General features: G+C 40.6%; 1 protein-coding gene across 2 annotated transcripts in view; it reads right to left on the bottom strand.

Annotated features, from left to right (window-relative positions):
• Window positions 1-11,572, bottom strand: part of tfpia (tissue factor pathway inhibitor a) — a 42,597-nt gene extending 31,025 nt beyond the window's left edge. Inside the window, exon 1 of one of the 2 annotated variants that reach the window (XM_030081409.1) lies at window positions 11,378-11,572. In XM_030081409.1, coding sequence (XP_029937269.1) covers window positions 11,378-11,465 — 88 coding nt within the window. In that variant the 5' untranslated portion in view covers window positions 11,466-11,572. The remainder of the gene's footprint in view (window positions 1-11,377) is intronic. The other variant, XM_030081407.1, reaches the window with a different exon arrangement.
• Between the last annotated feature and the right edge of the window lie 10,449 nt (window positions 11,573-22,021).

Below are 22,021 nucleotides of genomic sequence, written 5' to 3'. Positions count from 1 at the left end.
GTTTTTGATGAGAGAGTTGTGATTTATAGATTCAGCAGTTTGTCACATGGCTGCGAGATTCACTTTGAACAAAAAAAAAGACTCAAAGCTGGCATGAGAGTTCAGCCAGCCATCAGTAGGGAATCTCAAGAGGGAGACCATAATACAACAGGGTTATTGTAGCATAGATAGTAAATGTATTTGCGCAAAATACTGTTGAAATAGGGCCACTGAGGGCTTTACACTCCATCAAAATGAAACGCACACTCATTTTAAAATGTTGTATTACGGGTCATATCGCAATCAAAGGACTGCAATGTGAAATTTTCATTTCAGCCGAGACATGCTTTCATTTTTGGGATTCCTGAAAGTCGTCGTGATACTCAACTTAAACTGCGGCTGTCGTTTTTTTCCTACTGTGAGGGGAGCTCGCAGGACTCCCATGGTGCAAACATGAATGTTTTTAGGTTAGCCTACTCTTCCTTGACATGTATATGATTATGCCGCAGAATCAATGGGACAGAGAGAGCAAGAGCGGGCTGCCTCATTCGCCGCTTGTGCAAATGTCACTCTGGACCGATCGGCACTGTAGATGCGCTCTTGATTAGAGGAGAGGATCAATGTAAGAGTCATTTTCTGCAATGCAGGTTATCACTCAGACAGTACAAATGAGACAAAGGGAACACTTGTTGTATTGGCAGCTGGTGAGTCCCAGTAAGACTGAGCTGGGCTTGATACCCTGCCTTCCTTTGAGGGATTAACTCTGTTACTGCCAAGATCAAAACACCTGCAACTGAACTAAGTTCCCTGTTTTTTTATTTTTTTTTTCCCCTGTGATCTCCTGCAAGTCCAAAAGGTATTTTTAAATCAGAAGCATGACAGTTACTGCAAATTGGTGTTCCTGTGATATAACGGCACGCACGTTCACAGAGAGATGACAGAAAGACAGGGAAAGCGAACACTGTGTGGTGTTGTCTTATTTGTCCTCTCACTCGCACGGCCTGCAGATTTCAGTCGCAGAATCAGACCCTTCAGCTGCATCACCATGTTGGTGTGATCACTGTTGCTGAACAGAGAAGATTAACAGAGCCCAATATAACAATGCCGTGTCACGGTAGTGCGGCGAAATGTTAGGATGCTTATTTTGGGGCCAAGGATCGACGTGTTGCTGGGCCAGACTTTTCTAGAAAGACAGGACAGTTTTAATAACTTAATAACTTAGGCGTTATTAAAACTAGGAAAGGAAAATGACTGGTTTCATATCACACATAATAAACTGGTGGCAGACAGGCACACTGTTTCAGATTTTGATTCTCACAACTGTCATTGATTAGCGTGTTTTTTTTTAAGTCAAAGCTTTCTTTTTTGTTCTTATTCTTTGTCTAATTCGCCACTGGCTTATTGTAATTGTATTGTTTTTGTCACATTCTTAAGCATCATCCCTCTGTAGGCACTATTCACAAATTACACCTCACGTTAGCTTGTTAGCCAGGTTAGGTTAAAAAGTTTAGCTTTTAGTTTACATTTTATTAGTTTCAGTTTTAGTTTTAGTTTATTATTAGTATTATTGTTATTATTATTATTATACAGGGGAATTTGTCAGGAGCAAGATTTAGGAAGTTCAGAACAGGTATTCCAATACACTTTGTGAAGGGAACTGACTCGCAGTCATGTAGACATCGAAGTCTCAGTAATAAACATCAGGTTTTTATTTTTTATTTCAGTTGACTAAAATGTTTTTTTCACACCTTGTTTTAGTTTTTAATTTAGTTTTCATGAACTACAATAAGCTTGGAAGGTATTCAAGCTGGAGAAACACTGCTGAACGTTTCAAGAGGACCCATTTCTGTTCACGCATTTTGTAAATGTAGTGTATTTCATATGTTGAGATCTGCCATGAAAGAATTAAAACTGCTGAATAATTTGATTCTAGTGAAATTACTTCAGTGCATCTTTTCATTTTAACAATACTATGACAATTCCAAAACTGATCATTTTGTGATTTGTAATTTTCACATTGTCCCATCTCCAATCAAAACATGGCTGATCTTACACATGCTCAGTCGTGGTTTCTGCTCAGATATTAAGTATAAGGCGGTGCACGGTAGAGTCTGAAATGGGACAACAGATCACCCTGAGCTCTATTACATGGCTGCTCAGTTCACATGGTGAATTAAGGTGGGGGACAAGTGAAAGATGAGGAGAAAAAGCAGACGAGATGTCACGGAGCGACAAAGAAAAATGACACTCAGTGTGTTAATATTCCAATATTATTTGGGAAAGTTGAATATTGAAGTGCCGGCTTGTGTAAACACCATATCTCGGATGATAAGCTATATCGCAATTTTCTGAAGCCCAAATATGATAGGTTCGATATGCCCATATTATGCCGTCCACTGAGGCATGTTATTCCATTTACTCTGGGATTTTGCAGTCTGCATGACTTCTGTTTCCATGGTAACATTTGGGCAGTATTGTTAATCCATGCTTACCAGGATATTTGGGAAAGTAAGATGAAGATGTATATGGGCTTATACCACATATGACCAGGATATGCACTAGTATCTGGAGTAGGCTGAGCATGTAAACACCATAATTGAAGTTAAGGGGTTTGGAAAACAGGCTGTTTCTCCTGAGAGGAAATGTCATTGCTTTTAACTGCTGGGTTGCTCTCATTCACCTCAGCAGCGGCGGGTCCACTCTGCAGGAAAATTGCCATCGCTGCTCAAAAAACTGTAAAATAACAATTACCTTTCATCCCTTTTTTTTTTCCTTCTTTAGCCCCAGGCACAAGATAATATAATACAACAAATAAAATTTATAGAACTTGTTGGACCATTATGATAGTCAATCCATATATTTTCATATAAGCATGAAATATAGCTAATACTGTTCAGAGCAGTTTAAAACAAGTACTATTATAGAATAAGCTGAAATCCAAAACAACCTCAACTGCTGCCAGCCAATAAATTTGAGTGAAGCTGAAATGGCACCAGGTGAGGGTAGGAAAAAAAGATCTCTTTTGTTGTTCACTTTGTGTGGTGCATACAAGTACAAACTTGGTTCACCATCTGTTTCTTTTCTTCCCCCTCACACCTTTTGTACGGTGCACTCTGGAGACATCAGCCGCTTTGGACGAGTGCAAGGCTTAAAATCATACACCTTCTTGGGCTAAGTTTTCACTGTCACACAATATGTGGATGTGCTCCCTTCAAACGATCAAAAGGCAATCTGTGCATGCTAGAAAATGTCAGCTCGATTGTTATCTTGACTGCTTTAAAGGCCATGGCTGCATGTGCCGTGAAGCAATCTGAAAGCCTATCCACGCTGAGCTCTTGACCTCCGTTTCAATGTTTTGTGTGGAGCACTTCAAGCTCCGACTCGTTCGCATGTTCGAGCCCCGAGAAAGAAATGGAATATGGAAATGAAACGGAGAGGGCCAGCAAAAGAAATGGAGCAACGGCGGAATAAAGAAGTCATGCAAATTCATTTCCGGCACTCGGTGCTTTTGAAAATAACTGTCATGACATGTTGCAACTAAAACGTTTTATCAGATTACCTGGTGAGCATGAATTATCCTCAGGCAACCTCAAGCACAAAACATCTTGAGCTACTCAATAAACAAACCTGAAAATTTGGCATTTGAGCACAACGGTAACAGATAGGTTTGTGAATACAATAAAACACCATGACATAACTCAAACACACTGAGACACGTTGTTCCTCAAGTCATGTCTGCATTAAATTTTAGGCATCTGTCTGTCATCCTGTGTGGCTTAACATGACCATTATCTCCCATGGGTTCACTATCCTGCAAAGAGCACAACTTCCTGACACTCTCTTCATGAACTAAAATTTGCAGTAATTCTCAATGTGACTCATACAGGAAGTGCTATACATAACCTTAGGACAAGACACCCAATAGTCTTGCAGAAATTCAAAATGCTGTAAGACTTAGATACTGATACCAAACATGCAAGTCATTAGGTCCACAATGACTGACATCTTAGTCAGTCATTGTCTTAGTGCCTGTATCCCTGCATTGATGCATGGAGTAATAGGTTCTGACAGCAGCCTCAACCAAACCAGCAAGGCAACATGTTGTCCCTCCTTAATGATGAAGGCAGTCCTTGAGTCAATCAGTAAGGACATCCATCATCTTTCCAAGTCTCATCACAGCACTTGCGGCCTTCCAAAGTTTGATATTTGGACAAATAATTATAGCGTCCCAACCAGGCAAATCATTTAACTTCTTTTTCTGCAATATCAATGTTATAATCCAGTGACAAAGTGCATCAGCACTTTAGTATCAAGGTGTATCAGATATTTAGGGACTGTCATTGAGGTATCACAATTGAATGGAAAAATTTGGATCTTCATTCATAGTGCCCCCATCAGGCCAATCGATTTAATTTGTAAAAACAGATTTGTGTGGCAAGTTTTGTGTCAGTCTAAGTTAGGGGTGGTGGAAAAAATCGATGATCGATTAATCACGATTATGTTGTGGATGATTATGAATCGATTATTAAATTTTTAAGAATCGATTATTTGGTGACACTGTTCTTCGCGCTTCACCAAGCTGATCAGCGATTCGCGCTCGATCCCCTCGCGAGAGGTTAGACAAACACCGCGAGACAGCAGAGGAAAGACACAGACGAGAAGGAGCGCGGTAATCGAGAATCGCTAATAATCGAAAATCGGTTGTTAATCAAATCGGGACCTCAATAATTGTAATCGAATCGAATCGTGAAATCACACAGATTAACCACCCCTAGTCTAAGTTAGGACCTTACAAAGTTTGAAATTTTGACCTTGAATTAAAAGCATCTCCATGAGGCTAATTAGGATAATGCTTTTAAGTGTCAAAATGCAGAATTTCTCCAGGTTTTGTCAAGACTGCACCAACACTGTTTTTTTTTTTGTTTTGTTTTTTTAAAGCGCTGGAACATAGTTCCAAAGTGCATCATCCCTCCAAGTTTAATCAAAATTGGTCCAGCACTGCAGCAGTTACAGCCTTTCACAGTTTCAGATTTTGACCATCAATTACATCCAGCCAATCTGTGTAATGTTTTTAATGGCAGAACACAGTGTAAAAATTACCCAACTCGAATGACCCAACGAGCGGGGTCAAAAGATATTTACTGAAATCCAAAAACACATTTATACTTCAACACTGTTCATGCCAGAGCTTTAAGACAGCACTGACAGAAAATGAAGCCAAACTTTAACTACAGTATGTGCAAAGAGAAATGAGAGCAAGACACTATCTGTTTTTTTAGCTTGACCAACTTTTGATTGCAAGGATGAAGGAAAGTCAGCACAGCTGGGATGATGGAAAGAATGGGCAAGGAGAAAGCATCGCCTCTCTCAATACAAAAACCAAGAAAGCATCCTGTGCCAATTTCTGCAGGCGACAGTGCACAGGACACGTGGATTAACCTGTGGCTTGGGCTCCCACAAGTACATTTGTCATCTTCTCTGCTGTGTCAACCTTGAGTGGACAGGCATTTTCTCACACCAGACACATTTCTGCACCATATTGTGATGTAGTCAGCCCTTGTCTGGGAGTGGACTAATGGTGCTTCAAAAGTTCGACAGTACAGAACTGATTCCCCTGAGGCAGTGCATGTGCAGGAGACTTCACAGCACTACACACAACTAGTCACAAAGCAGCATCTGTGCTGTTGTGACTATGCTAAACCACATACGGAAATGTTTTGTGAGATGAGAATGGGTGAAATACAGGGCAGGAGAGCTGGGAGCGGGTGTGGTTTCTCAGGACAAACAGGCCAGGATTGGGGATTCGCGACAACTGCTCATGATTTGGGACCGTCCTGAATTTTTTAGGACATCTGGTCACCCTGGTGCCTTTCTATTGTTTACTGTGTGGAAGACTGCTTCAAGTTTGCACTTGAGCCAAGTTCTCTTTCTCCCCACCTTTGCCCTACTCTCTATCCAAACACACCCCAAAATCACCCTTAAACAAAATCACTTTCACACTAGCCTTTGTTTGTCTTTGCTTCATCTGATCGATTTAAAATGCTTAAAGAATTAATCTATATTTTTGTTTGTATTCTGTTTCTCTCTGAGAGTTTTGCTGGTATGTGGTTCCTGTTATCTAGTTATCTGTTATCTGTTATCATCTAATGATAGATTTGTTTTACTCTCTCTATACTTTTTTTTTTTTGCCTTTTTCATTAGTTTTATATCTTCAAAGAGACTGTAAAACTCCTAACTTGTAAAGCCACACAAAACGAATATTCCCTTTGTAATCACTTTTATGATTCTATAGACTATCCTGCGACCTACCAGCACCCGATCCGAGGCTGTGCATGGATATTTGGACTTGAACTAATATTCCCTTCTTTATCTTGTGCAGTAAAATGCAAGTTACTTGACATTCCACTGCAGATGAACCCAACTTTGGCCTAGATTCTTGAACTCAGCAGTATTTCCAGCTGTGTGCTCTGAGTCCTGTAATACTACTGTTCAACTAAAACACCAAGCTATTCCAAGACAATTAGATTATATAATGTCAGTGTCATCATGAGTTCACCATGATTCCCACTTAGTGATGGGACACCCTCATCTATTTATGTATTCATGTATTATTTCATTTATTCAGTTTATTTATGTATCTATCACCAGGGAGCATGTGCTCCATCTTGGTACTGTTGAGACATCAGGAGGAAGAGTTTGAGACAATAAATGCATGGTAACCAGAGAAAGTTTAATAGCTAGAGGCGCCACCTGAAGCAGGATTCAACCCTCCACCTTTGAGGCATATGGCACAGTGAGTGAAGGTAGCGAGCGGAGAACGCCACCACTGAGCCACACTTACATACTAATCAAATCTGTATGTCCCAATTTGGTTTAATGCCTCCTATGAAAAGCCTGGCGCAAAAAGGAACAATAATCAGGAAGCTGAAGAAATATAATGCAAGAAAATAAAAGAGAGAAAAAGGAATGTGACATCAAGGGGCGGCCCTAATGAGCGCCTGAAAGCGACAAATTGCCTTCATATCTGCCGAACTCAGCCGAGTTGACATACTTCACGCTGTTATCACGTTACTCACACAAGTCGCTTCCGCCACATCAATATTTCATCCATGCAGCCTGCTGTAACAAGCACAAATCTATTTAAAAGCATGCCTTCTTTAAAACATTTATGATAAGAAACAAATTTGTTGGAGCCAGCCTGTCTTATGTCTGATGGAAAAAAAATTGCCTACAGGAGCCTACAAGGAAACGGGAACATTAACATTGGGATGGATAACTGCTGATGACATTAATTGCCGAGTTAAGTCTCAACAACAACAAAAAAAAAAGAACCAAGGAGTTAGATTAATCAAGATGACAGAAAAAGCACATCGAAATTGGATAAAAGAAACTAAATGGCAACAGAACCGAACGAGGACAGTGTCCCTAATGCAGATAATGAAATCAAATGCAAACTGGGAGTGTAATGTGTGTGTGCGTGTTTGTGTGTGTGTAAACAAAGAAAGAAAGACAATGGCAGTGAGAGGGAGAAGAGCGTGCAGCATCACAGAGAGAAAATTTCAAGCCGTTTTGAGCATCGGTAGTTTGCACAAAAAGGCTGGCAGCCAAAAGAAGGACCCAGTGGTCTTGCAGCAGTTTGAACTGCTTCCAGGTGAGAATCACGCTGAAGCGCAGCGCACACCTTCTAATTAAAGGGACTAAAGGCTGCGTGCTGAAATCATTAGATTACACCTATCAACAGGTAAGGCAGAGAAGCGTCTGCGCCTGCAAATTAGGGGTATATTCCTCTAACAGCCTCACCACAGTTCTTTGAGACGGGAGTCAGCTGGTATTTTTGTGAAGTCTACTCCTTATTACAAAAGCTAATTAAGACGGCACATGCTAGGCTTTTTCCTCTCTGCCTATGGCCCGCGGCAGCCGTATAACAGGACCACTTCAAACACCAAGTGAGCATCTAATTAAATTTCTCCACAAATTAATGAGACACACTGTTTACACCTCCACAAGATGATTAGCAGAGCTTATGAGCACCGAGACAGTGTACCAGTGATACTAATGCTTAGTTTAAAAGAGGCCCAGCAAGTCCCTCATTGTTTTTCCTCTCAAGTGCACCTAAATTATATGCAAATAGTAAATGATAATGTTCCCCCATAAACGAAACCTTGTTAAAAGGCTACTGTGATGAACATAGCACAAATTGCCTCTCTACATGCACCTTGTGGCTTACATTCTAATATCTGCTGATGGATGGAAACAGTGTGATTGGCAATTAAATAGTAAGCAATGAAATGGCATTTTTTGTAAAACTGCCTGGGGGCTCAATTTTTATTTTGGAGTATAAGAAACTCAGATTAATTGACCTTCGCTACTTTAAGGTTATGACTGAAAACTTGTGTTATTTGCCTATGTAAACCATCAATAATCCCCAGCTGATAGCTTGTGGGCAACTGTAACCACTTAAAATGCAAATGGTGTTAATAAATGCCTGGTTGAGGAAAAAAATAGGGTGAATATAGGGTATAACATGCCAACCAACGATGAATATCAAATATGACATCCTGGTTGATATTTGTCTTGATTGCTTCATATAAAATTTGATGAACTAATACATGATACCTTTACAACTAAACATACATCATGTTTTCCATCATTTAAAAGCAGCTGCCCATTTAAGCACAGCAGCACGTGCAACGGCTTTCATTCATTTTAGTGCAAATTAAGTAAGGATGAAAACTGCAACATCTTCATCAAGTGACTCTTATCACACAAAAGCAGGCCTCTTAACACTTGACCTTCTCAAGGATGCTGCGCTGAGGCTGGATTCACTAATGTGCTCTTAAAGTGCTACACTGACTTTTTAGGAGACTATAGACCACTTGTCGCCTCACCGTTTCAGTGGAGGATTATTTCTTCATGTCTATTGGATGACTTAGCGCCATTCAGTGCCGTAACCATCTACAATGACCTACCATGTTTGTTAAAGCAATGGAGTATGAAGAAAGGCTCTTTAGTAATGCAGCGCTGATACTGGTTTAAATGTGCTCATCTGCAGATCATCGATCTTCATCATAAGGTAAGTCTATTACAAATTAAAGATCAATATCTACTGGTTATCAATAATGCCTTCAAAGCAACCATGGATACCACTTTGCAATAAGACTACTCTTGTGAGAGGTTTACAGTTAGGTTATTAAGTAGGTTGTAAACACTTTATGAATCATTAATAAACAATTATCAACCAGTTTTCATTATACATCGATGCAGGCTCACTATTTGGCAAGATCAAGTTACTGCTGCACTGCATCCTATTCTGTTACATCTCAGATCTTGCTTGAAGCTTGTGAATAACTTGTTTATAATTATTTACTAATGGTTTATAATGTAATTATATTAATTAATAACCTAATTATAAAACATTTATAAATGCTTTATAAGAGTATTCTTATTGTAAAGTGTTACCCAACCATGAGAGACAGAAGAGTAAAAAATTATGTTCACTATATATAATAAGCATGTTTGACCTATTTATGTAATACATTCTCTCTTTCAGCTACACAGCGATAAACTTTGGTCAGTCTGAAAACATAAATCTACTTGTGCAACATTTAAAGAGAAAACATCTCAAGTATTTTGTAATTATCTAAAAAAAACAAACTGGAATAATTAATCAGGGGGCCTGCTTGCTGTTTGTTTAAGTTGGGACAGAAGATGACTCATGGGTCTAAAGCCCTCATAGTGCAACTGTCTCATTTGCTCAATTCTTGTCAAGAGACACAAAAAGTACAACAAATAATATCAGCGCCAAGAAGCAGCAAAACAAACAGTTTAATATTTACTTAATGTAGTAAAACAGCTGTTGAATTTAGAGGCTTTCACTTCCACTTGCTGCACATTTCAGACAAGTGCAAGATTAACTTTGAGAACTTTGGAAACTTTGCCTTCAAGAATCACATTTATTGACTGAGTAAGTGGAAGCAAAATAAGAGCAACATTAAGAAAATACTTTCAATGCACTGCCGTGTATCAGCTTTTCACTTTATTCCATAAAAACTCAAGTTAGAGAAAAAGCACATAAGGAGATTTTTTTTCTCTCTCCTTAAGAAGATTTTGTGCTCTGATCCGACCCCTGGGCTTTAATTACAAATTCCACTCACATTGCAAACGTTACCATAACTTACACATTCCATGCATGGAAACAGTGATAAGAGCTACACACCATGTTTCGCTTACAGACACCACAGATAAGAAAAGGCAGGCAGATGCTTAACCTAATGCATACAGTCTGCTTTGGAGTTCTTCCACCAAACCTCCCTTAACCCCCCCTCTCCTCAGCTAACATCTGACCTAATATGCTTGGAATGGTCATCCTGGACTTTCCACTACACTGCATAGCCTTTTGTTTGGGAAGTCACTACCAACTAAGTGATTCCTTTCAGCAGCGGAGGAATGGAGATGGGAATGAGAGAGAACGAGAGAGAGAGAGAGAGTATCAAGTGGCTATAGCTTCTCCTTCACTCTGTACTTGACTTGCCCACTCAGACCTTTCACAGCTTGCTGAGTCTTTGACATCCAATCCCAGCAACCTTATTACTATGAGCCTTTGAGGCTGTTGCGACATGACAGAAGGACCTGGCAGCCGGGCCAGGTGTGGGCCATGGCCTGCCTGTGGACTGGGAGCTGTCTGGACTTTGGCCCTGACGCCTGATTTGTCTATCAGCTCACTAGAGAAGGCTCACAGGCCCAACAGCAGCACCATCCCAACAATGCGTTATGCATAGTACTGACATAAAGCAAAGGCTGACAAGAGAAGAATATAGGATGAGCTTTAATCTGTGTAGAAAAAATAATCAATCAATAAGGGAAACAGCAGGATGTTTGTTATTTCACACTTTGAGGACAAAAAAGCATTAAGAATCTCTTGGGGGGGGGGGGGGGGGGGGGGGGGGTGCCTATAATAACCACATAATGAAAATACTGTAAAGTAGCCTTATTCATAATAAGCTATAGGAATATTACACAGATAATGATGAAGCCATAGGGGATACATTAATAACGATAAAAATACAATAAGCTCAATATTCACTAACTATTAAGCGGTACAGATACACTAAAAGTCGCTTTATGAATGTAATAGTGCTTTCCCCACCGGTACGCGACAGCAAAATAATAAAACGCACAATCCGCTGCCTAAATCACTGCCTCGATAATAGATTCCCACAGTGGCATTGTACAACAACAACCGGTGACTTTACGCACGGGTTTCGAGACGGAGGAAACTCTTCATGGAAAGTTTTTTTTTTTTTTTTTTTCCTTTCAGACCTCACCTTGTGATCACCGTGGCATCCCGGCCAAAAAATAATAATAACAGTACTAATATATCCCACGCCTGTTTTCTTACCTGTTCGGTGTGAAGTGCAAGAGCCAAACGGAGCGACGCAGGAGAGCGAAACAACGCACAAAGTCCACCACTTGCTGCCCGGAGCCATGCTGATGAGCGGAGGCTGAGCCAAAGCGAATGTAAAGTTTAGAGGGAAACTTCATCAAGTTTAAGGGCTGAAGTTGTGTGTGTGTCTGTGTGTGTGGGTGCGTACTTCCGGCTGATAACACCGTGCCAGTCATGTATTGAAAGAGATAGCAGCCCTGCACTATTCCCGTTAATTTCGTCGAGGGCATCGACCTTCCAGCGTAATGAAATTTCCCCTCACTGGCACGGTTTAATCTAGAGCTAATTGAAAGTAAATACGAATTCATACGGGAGTGGTGGTTTTGTTTTTTATACTTTTTTTTTGCGCGGATTATATAACTTGTCATTAGCCTTTTTTTTTATTCTATTACCATATGTGCCATATTATACGATTGCAATAAGATAATAACAAAATATAAGAATGAAAATGCACACAATGGTGCTCATGAACAAACACAAACCCTCACCTTTGCCAGAAACTTGATCCTCTCTCTCTCTCTCTCTCTCTCTCTCTCTCCCTCTCTCCCTCTCCCTCTCTGTTGGGGGCTGATGAACTGTGGCAAGCCTTTCCTCTCCTCTGGCTGGCCCGGCTTCATCTTTTTCACCCCTTCAACAACACTTTAATCCGCAGACAATTTATCTCACTGTGATGAGAAATTTTCATCTGAAGCCCATTACCTAGTTGAGCTTTTGGCAGAAACTCTATCAAAGTGTCTATTTCATTCAGGAAATTCATACCTGAGTTATGGCCTTTGGAGAGGTTCTGAAACCCTTTCAGCTCTTCTAGGCCTGCACTAGTGACACAAACTGTAATTGAGCCTCAGGCTGGCAGATACAGACCGAAATTATAGTCTGCCAGCCCTTTTACTCACCTTATACCCTCGTAACGTGAATAATTTCAACACACTATGTTAAACACTGAGCTGAATTTATGTACAGTAATGCACTAAATAGATCTTGGCAGGGCTTTAACAGGGTTATGGGTTTGATCTGAACTGGGGAACCACCCATGTACATCCATACATATGTACACACTGCATACTGCAAGGCGCTCCAGTCAAAAGCATTTATCAAAAGGCAGTTTGTTATATGTTAAATTGAAATAAGGAAATTTCATACTGGAGGCTCCAAATGGCAGCGAGAGCTAACTCTTTCTGTAATTTGAACTTCAGTAACCTCAGTGTTAGATATTCCTACATCCATAGGCTGAAATTCACCATTACATTCATGCTTATCGAGCTGGCCAGTCTGTGGCTACAGGATGAAAGAGGCAGTTGGTGTTTCACTCTAATTTTTAAAACTGTCATTTCCTGTGGATGGAGAAATGTCTATATCACAATTCATTTCAGCAAATAGCGCAAATCTAAAGCATCTCAGTTAGTGGGATGGGAAACTCTTCTCTGTTGCAGCTCCACTTTGTGTTTTAGCTGATAAGGCGGGGGTATTTTTGTATAAAAATCCTGTGTTTTTGGAAGCTTTAAGTAACCACTTCTACACATCGTCACTGGCACTGAAAAAAGTTCAGCTGAAAAAGTGAACGCAATAAGCTCTTTCATCGGAAGGCAACCTTTGGCCACTTCTTTCAGAATTTAGAATTTAGAAGTGGCTAAAGGTTGCCTTCCCATGAAAGGGCTTTATTGCGCTCACTTTTCAGCTCATTTGGACTGCTTACTCACCCAAGATTATAACAGTGTTGTCAAAGCAACTGAGAGTTTTTTTTTTTTTTTTTTTTTTGCAAATGTACTGCACAACATAATGACATCCACTTCAACTTTTCCCCATGTTGGCCCTGGTTACTGCGTCAGCTGTGGTTGCCAAGTCAATACCAAGCTCCCTTGGACAAGATGGTGACAAGAGGATCCCAGCTCAACTGCTCGGAACAGCTGGGAAAATCCATGCGAGGAAAGTTAATATTTCTTCCCCTCCCTCGCAAAGTACCGCTGAGGTGCCTTTGAGCCAGGATCCTTAAACCATCCTCCTCCAGTGGAGCCTGTAAGTAGCCCACAGCAGAGCACTGTGGTCAAACTGGGCATCTTGCAGGAGTAAAAGTGCGTAACTTTATGATTGCAGCGCAGGGTGGGAAGAGAGCAAAGCTGCCAGCTCGACCTTTCCTTTGGCAAATAAAGGTTTATATGAAATATCCTTCTAAATATCATTAAGATAATTACCTTGTGTTTCTATGACGACATCATGTGAGTCAGTGAGTGGGAAAAACGCACCCACCCTGAGTAAACAAAGTAAAAGTAAAAAAAAAAAATTGTACTGGCCAGTATCCTTCTTGAGAAATAATGAGTCATGCATAATAAAAGATTCACATAGACTGGAGTGCTGCAAATTGAAATTAATAACATTTAACAGGTTGCAGGCAATTTAACACATCCAAACCGCAGCAATAGGTAACTTTTCTAAAATTATGTAATATGAGGTCAGTAAACCGTACACCGCACATAATGATTCCAGTTTGTGATGCTGCAAAGCAAAGGACACCAAAGGGATGAAAGAAGCGGAAGATTTGGCGTCAGTGAGTCCAGACTTGTGTGGATGTGGCGCTGCCCACCACTGCTCAGAGGACAGCATGTGTTTTCTTAATGAGTTCTTGCTCATTTCCCCTCTTCTCTTGCTGTTTGGAAAGACCCTGCTGCATTTTCCAGCACTTTGATCATATTTTCCAAAATTTGCTTTTCCCTTCATCGTAGTTGTTTTTCAAAGTAAATATTTTTTAAATAAACCCTGTCTAAATATTACAAACTGCTGCCTGTAAAGTAGAGAGGGCAGCACATTGAAAGTGTGAATGTGAAACAAATGAATGTGTTTCACTGGAATCTAGCTGGTGGAAGCTGTGGTTGGAAGCTGGAGTGGGTTGTGATTGATGGGAGGCAGGTGCCAACGTTAGTACTAAGGAAGTTAGCTGTTGGTGTAAAGATTTCTTATGAAAAGGAAAGCATGGAAATCAGACACGTAGTGAACTGTTTTATTAAACAAACAGTCATCCCTTATCTGAGCCAATCGTATCTCCTTGATTTGACCTGTAACAGCATCTCCTCCCTCAGGCTAATTGGTGTTTGAGTCATGGGACACAACAAAAGTTTCTGAACTTCTCTTTCCTTCTAATATCACCTCTTTCTGTGTAATTGCCTCCACACTCAAGACACCAGTCCGACATCTTGCGACTTCTTTTGTGTGTGTGTCTGTGCATGTGGGCGCACATGTGCGGGGTGTCACTGGACAAGAATGTGCCTGTGTGTTGGACTAATCATGCAGAAGTATTACTCACTCTGGTCGAGTGAAGCCATGCCTCTGAGATCCCCCACCGCCTGGATGGAAAGTTCTGTGTTCAGTCAGTGGGAGGGGAAAAGTCACACGGACAAATCTGCACCAAAGCTCAGATAGAATTTCCTGTGTGCTAATTTTCCCACGATATTATGACCTCAATATTTCCGGGCCGACAGAGTGATATTGCCAACGGTGCGTTGGATGAAGTGATGGGATTGAGTTACGGCACATTTATAGGACTATTTGTGAGCGGCGGCCCTGGAGCATTGTGATGCCACCTGCACAAACACGCACAGACACAAACACTACAATAAAAACTGTAGTGCCCCCCTTACCCCAATCTTACATAGCTTTAAAATATCCCTCTACAAAAGTTGGTGTCCACACAAAATGTCCTCACTTCCCTAAACTTACAAGTGCACACACACACTCATGCTCTCTGTGTCTTTGTTCTGTGTGTCTGAAAATCCTTAGATTTGAGGTCTGGTGGGTTGAACTGTAAAAACCAGCCTCCTCCATCAAAGCCATCATTCTTTGTCCTAAAGCAGCTCTCCCCCCAAAGACTTGGATTAACATCCTCACATGAGCAAGAGACCACTTCACCTTGCTGTGACCTGTTTGACTCAGATAAGGCTTCAAGTGGGCAATTAGTCCTGATCTTTGGTTTGGTTTGAAATCCTCTGCCCACCGCCCAATATATCTCAACTCTTAATGAGAAGCCGTGCAGAAACAGTGAATACTGTACGTTGTTGGGACAAAGGACTTAACACGAGTAATTTATCGAGGGATGCCATGAAGCTCATTGTTTTGAGCCGAGTGCCTTATACAGTTTCTTGTTCCTATAGGCTCTATTCAGGCCTGCTGGGGTGGGTGTGGCATTGCTGTGCAGCTTACAGAAGTTTATTTTAAATTCCAGTGAAGATCCCAAGGTCTCCAAAGGAACCAAACATGTCCTGTTGAATTACAGGAAAATGTGGATAAAATGATGCACAAGGCATGCAGATATTTTCCCTTTGATGTGATGGTGCAGTAATAAAAAATAGAGTTCACACACTAGATAATGTGTTCCCATCACTTCTGTGAACTTTGTGCATGGTGCCATTATAAAACAGTGGCATCTTGGGCTTGAATATTTCCCCTCAATGTAACTGTGTATATCTGTGTCTGCTGTATCTGCAACTAGCAGATACAGAATATGTATGTGACATTGTGATATGGGGAAAAAAACATTTTTCTAACTTTGAAGCTACTAATGGTGAAGTTTAAGGCAAAATTGTAGTTTTAGCAGTTCATATTTTATTCATTTCAGTCACCTCATTCACTGCCTGAATCACTTAATATTTAAAAATGTGACATCCCATTATCCACTTTTTTTTTTTTTTTTTTTGCTTTTAAATAAACAAAGGTCTTAAGACAACTTGTAATACACCACAGTGAGATCATATGAGTAGGTTTCACCTTTACCTGAGCATAAGTTTCCATCTGATAAAGAATGGTCGACAGGCTGTGTAAGAGACTAGAGTGTGAATGCGAGCTTGCACAGTGGAGTTGAAGTGTGCTGCCTCTTATAAATCAACGTGTGGATCATGAATCACAACTACAGCACCTGCTGGCTTTAATGTGAAAGCCCCCCGCTGAATTCTGTACACCACCTGGTGCACTTCATCATCTGTCTCAATGTAATCTTTGTTACTACTTATTGCTCAGGGCTAGTGAATAAGTAGTTCCCTTTGCCATAAAACGGTGGTATGATTACGGACCAAACAATTCCCATCACCAACCACTGTTTTAAGAAAGGTCAGAGCAGTTCATTCTTTTGATGCTGGCAGCCCCATCGAGTGAGATGTGTGAAACTTTGGAAATGGCTGTCGACACTCACAGAGCCGGATTTATGAAAGGTTTTCCCACCTTGGGCCAAAATACAAGCCGCGGTTGCCTGGATATAAAGGAAAAAAATACCAGCACCATGCATTATGGGCTGATGTGTCCGCTCCTTAAGTTGCATCGGAAGGCAGGTATCATTAGCCCCAAGCCTCAGTTAAACGCATGAGACACTGAAATTTCACCCCTCAGAAAGGATAAGTCATTTTAGATCAGAAGGAAGGAAAGCCAAAACCATTTTTATACTCCCACAGAGACAGTTTTTGATGTTTGCTGGCCTGAATGTCACAACAGAACTAATGAAAATTAATTTTGCCGTATGGGCATGAGCTTTGTTTGCTAAGATTTTTGCAGAAAAAAAACCCCATCTCGTCACTGACTTTGGATCCAAAGCATGGCAGGGAGATCTCTGCGGCATGTAAATGAGGAAAATCCTGCACTATTAGGCATTCTTGCATCATCGCCATCATCGAGTATCATCATCATCCTCTTAATGCAGTCACCATACTGTGAAAGAACAGATCTATTAAAAGTAATAGCTAAAATGGTTTAGGATAGGCGTCATGAGTCCTACTGGGCCAAAAACAGAGGTAGAGGATGAGCTGTCACACTGAATTTCCCACAAATCTGAGCTTGAAGAGAGAAAGTGGCAGCTTGAGACTAAATCCTTTCACCTGGCTCACTTCACCAGGTATTGCAGTAGAATTTGTTACTGCTCCTGGCCCTACCGCAGTGAAGGACAATTTCACTTTTTTCTTTTTCTTTTTAGTTTTAAACTTGAATAGGTTGGATGGCATGCAAGTCAAATGAAACTTGATTAAAATGGATTTAGGTACTAGGTTAATGTCAAACAAAGAAGCCTAAGGGGATTCCGACTCATGCAATTACTTCAAACAGAGTACAAAGGCTTTGTGCTCTGCAATTAAATTCCTTGTTTTATCCCAAGTTATTAATCTCTGATCATGGTCACAGGGCAAAACCAAAGGTAGGCAATTTGAAACTGTAACTCATGTAGTCTGGTGCATTTTTAGTGTTTAATCAAAGTTTCAGTTTTAAAATGAGAAAGCAGGCCCAGAAATTGCTAACCCAAAAGCACAATCACTCGTACAATCAGCACAATCAGGAGTATAGTCGAAGCTTAGCGGCCGTGCAATTGAAACACATAGAAATGCACACACACACACACACGCACGCACACACGCACGCACACAGGCACACACACACACACACACACACACACACACACACACACACACACACACACTCCTGCAAGGTGCACTGTGTAGGCTATCACTGTGTTTCAGTGTTGCTTGCAGGCATCACCTCTTGAATGGAAATGACTTCTCTTTGTTATTATTTACCATCCTCAGCATTTCAGCAAACCTCATTAACAGTGTCATCACATAAAATAGTGGACTACATTTGCAGTGTAAAACACTTATTTGAATTGTCTCTAACCTTTCCCGGCACTCTGCTTCCAAACTGATAATTAACCACAAGTGCATTATGTGTGAATTACAATGAAAATTAATTTTCCTAAGCTGAGCTGAAGTTTCAGCTCTCCACAGGTCTGTAGTATGGCCAATGAATCAAAGGCCCTGCAGCATGAAGTAAACAGCCAGCTCCAATAAAATTAAATAAAACACTTCAGCTAATGTGTGCATATAATAGTCCTCTGGAGTTTGCTGATAACTCTTATTAAGAATTCTTTGTTTACTCATTAGAGCTACGCATTAATATCTGTGAACACCTGTTTTAACTCAGGATGTTTTCCAATGAATTTATAACTGCACCGTAAAAATAAACAAAAGTAGAGAAGCACCACCATGCATGCTGGACCAATTTTAATTCACGAGCTAATGGAAAACAATACCCTTAGCCACAAAAGGCATAATTTTGTTGTCACAAATTAATTTTTGCTGGCTTCTCAACATGTAGGCATGGCTGGTGCCAATTTAGAGCAGGCACCCAACACTCACAGATGTTTAGCACAAGAGAGTCGGGGAACACAGTCTGAGCTTTTCCACATTTTTTGAGCCACGCAGGGATTCCCATAATCCCCAACACATTTGATGTAATCATGTAAAAAGCTGCATGGTACAGTGTAGTGAGAGAGAGGGTCCACTGTCTCTGAAGAGCACTGAGATGGACAGACTGAGTGAGAGAAAGTGTTTCTAATGGGAGCTGCACCTTAGCCTTAGTCTGCTGAAGTGATGTGGACAACTGAAGCTACAGCATAGGACAGAAATATCAAAAGAATAGAATAGAATAGAATAGAATAGACCAGACCAGACAAAATAGTACAGAATAGAATAGACCAGACTTGAATAGAAGAGACCAGAGCTGAATACAAATAGAATAGAACAGAATACACCTGACTAGACAAAATAGAATAAAATATACTAGACCAGACCAGACCAGACAGAATAGAATAGAATAGAATAGAATAGAATAGAATAGAATAGAATAGACCAGACCTAGGATAGGAGTTTCTTCAAATAAATGCCAACTCTGTTTGTTTTTATTTATTTCCATAAAATGAGCACGAGTGGAATGAAACCCTTAATTAATGAATTCACTATGTAAAATGGATCCCTCTCTGTCCCCGCACAGCAGAGTTATGAATGCCTGGGCAGATGAAGGCAGTCACTTCACATGGGAGTGCTTGAAAGGGAACATTAGCCACTCTGCCTTTAAGTCAAGGAGGACATAGTGATGAGGCATTGCTGAAATACTTATGTTACAGGTTGAAATCCGAGGCCATCCCCTCAGCAAAAAATTTAGCAAATAGTAGTCATTTCCCTTCGCAAGCTATTCTGCCGCCCTGCTCAAATAATAGTCTTCCTCTGAGGTGATGCCATCACACCAGGCAATGCAAACCGCACTCTCTAAACCCATTTTAATCATCTCCCCTTTGACTGTCTGGGCTTTCTCTGCATAGCCCTAAAGCAAGGAGATGAAGTGGGCTGTGACCTATCCACTGGATAAATTCATAGAGAACATGATGAATTTTATATTATTATGCATGACATGCCATTTGGTGAAAGTCTTTTATCCAAAGTACTTTACAATGCGGTGAGAGCATGGATTTTTAATATTAGCGGCTTCAATCGGCTTCAGGAACCTTCTAATTGTGGCAGAGCCTTGCTAATTGATGTGTGAAGTCCCAGAAATGCCACTAAGATGTTGTGATGCTGTCACGTAAACCCAGCTCTCTAAACCCCGCGTGTCTTGAAATGCTAATAAGTGAGGGGTTTTTCTTCTAAAGCAGAGTATGGGACACAAAGTGAGCGCAGAAAACCAGAAATGTCAGCGCCCGGGTGAGTAATGGTGAATCATCAATACTGATCAACGGCCCTTTCAACCCTCCCACAGGTTTTATTACTGTGGTTTTACGCCATTATGCGGTAAACATTTTACTATACATAAAAAGTGATGCTTTCTCCGATAAAATGCTGATGTTATAAAAGTAAAATTCACAGCGAAAAAAACATTGGACTTATTAACTAATCCAAGTGCTGTGCCTAGATCAATACCAGTATTTTCAAGGATGGAAGCGGCTGCTCATATATTTTTAAAATATTGATCAATGAGCTTCAGGTAAATTCTGCCTAAAAAAGGCTTCATAACTTAGGAGAAAAGCCTTCAAATATTTAGTCCTTGCATTTTGTTGTAGCAGCACCTTGTATATCTATCTATCTATCTATCTATCTATCTATCTATCTATCTATCTATTTGCCTGTCTGCTTACTTGTAAACAAACATTTGTTTTTGAGGAAATTGCAGATCCAGATTTTAGATCTGGCAGGTGCTGCAGGAAACTTCTGCATGCTAAACTTCAATGACCTGAGATTACACTAATAACTGTAATTACATACACGCACACACACACACACACACACACAGACGATTTTGGGAGTTGTTTTGCTGTGCCATGGAAGTGAATGCCAGAAATACGGAGCGACTAATGAGGATGTTTCTCCATCGTGTGGACTCGCGTAACACCCAGAGAACTATACAACCCAACACTCTATTGCAGTTCAGTTTTGCTTGAAATTGCTCATCTGCCTATGCTAATTGCATAAAAACACAGCGCCGGCAGAGCTGAGGTCATCCACACACGATAAACACGTTAAACAGACTGTCAGCTTGCAAGTGTGTGAGTGAGTCAAGTCATTCAGCATGGACGAAGAATGATCCTCGCTGGATGATTGCACTGGAGTGGGATGTGACTGTTTAATTCATAGCATTAAAGTAATTGGTCTGACTTCAGCGGTGAGTAGCAAGGGCAGGGTAGCGCCTCTGTTTACAACTCGACTCTGCCTTTGTCCTTGTGTATCCACAGGATGTAATCATGTGGCGGCTTTAATAGCTTTCCCCTTGTCATACTGTACAGTGCAGACAGGGAGACCCACTGTGCGTACTTGAGTTAGACAGATATATTGGTTTATCATTATTGGAAGGTCATGTACGTCTATAAAATCGGCAATGAAATTCTATTTTACTTTCAAAACTTTATGTATACACTGAATTCTTTAGTAATGTCTTTAGTCTAATTCTTTAGAGTTTTCCCGACCAGAGAAACATATGCAGTGGGTCTCTGTGTCTGAAGGAGCTGCTAAACTCAAGTGGCATCATTAGTTTGAGTTTCAGTGGAGGGTTCTTGTGACACACGGTGGTCTAAATGCTGTTTCACAGGCTTTTCCCTGAACCTCACAGGAACACAATTTGGGGAGGAAACACTTACTACTTGTAATTTTTTTTTGGCATGGAAATGGAAAAATGGAGAGATGAATGACAGCAGAAAATTGCTACTATTGGCAGCTTCAATACAGAAATATGGCCTAGGCAGAAACCCGCTTTCAAACAAAATCATTCAAAAATGAGATATCCAGCTTTTGCTTTAAAAAAAAAAGGCACCTATTCTCTAAAATTAAAACAAATCATTGTACTTTGCAGAGGGTAGCTATGTCTTTAAGACCTTGACTGACAAAATGACAAAATAATAACACATCAGGTCCTTTATATTTCAAGATGTTGAATGATGGACTTCAGGCAATGATTTTTTTCCCCCTTCAAAATGGACAAATGGCGTTTGGGAGAGAAAGCTGATGTTTCAATGCGTCTGGAACATGTCAAGTTCCCAGCTGTGATCAATAGCTCTCGGTTTTGTGACTTAATGATGAAGCTGCCGTTGTAACAATATAGGCGACGGAGAAAATCAATCAAACATGTTTCCTTCTCCCTGCCTCATAGGTGACCGAGTCTTGGACAAATTATAAATAGGCCATGGAGCTACGTAGTCCTCTGCACTGCTGAGAAAAAAAAAAATCATTTTGCATGGTGAATGCTCATATTTAGGGCTTCACACACACACACACACACACACACACACACACACACACACATAAAAAAGCCTCTCTC

The sequence above is a fragment of the Myripristis murdjan genome, chromosome 21, assembly GCF_902150065.1.
Source record: "Myripristis murdjan chromosome 21, fMyrMur1.1, whole genome shotgun sequence".
Taxonomy (NCBI): domain Eukaryota; kingdom Metazoa; phylum Chordata; class Actinopteri; order Holocentriformes; family Holocentridae; genus Myripristis; species Myripristis murdjan.
Note: the sequence above shows the minus strand (reverse complement) of the source record. Positions and strands in the feature narration are given on the sequence as shown.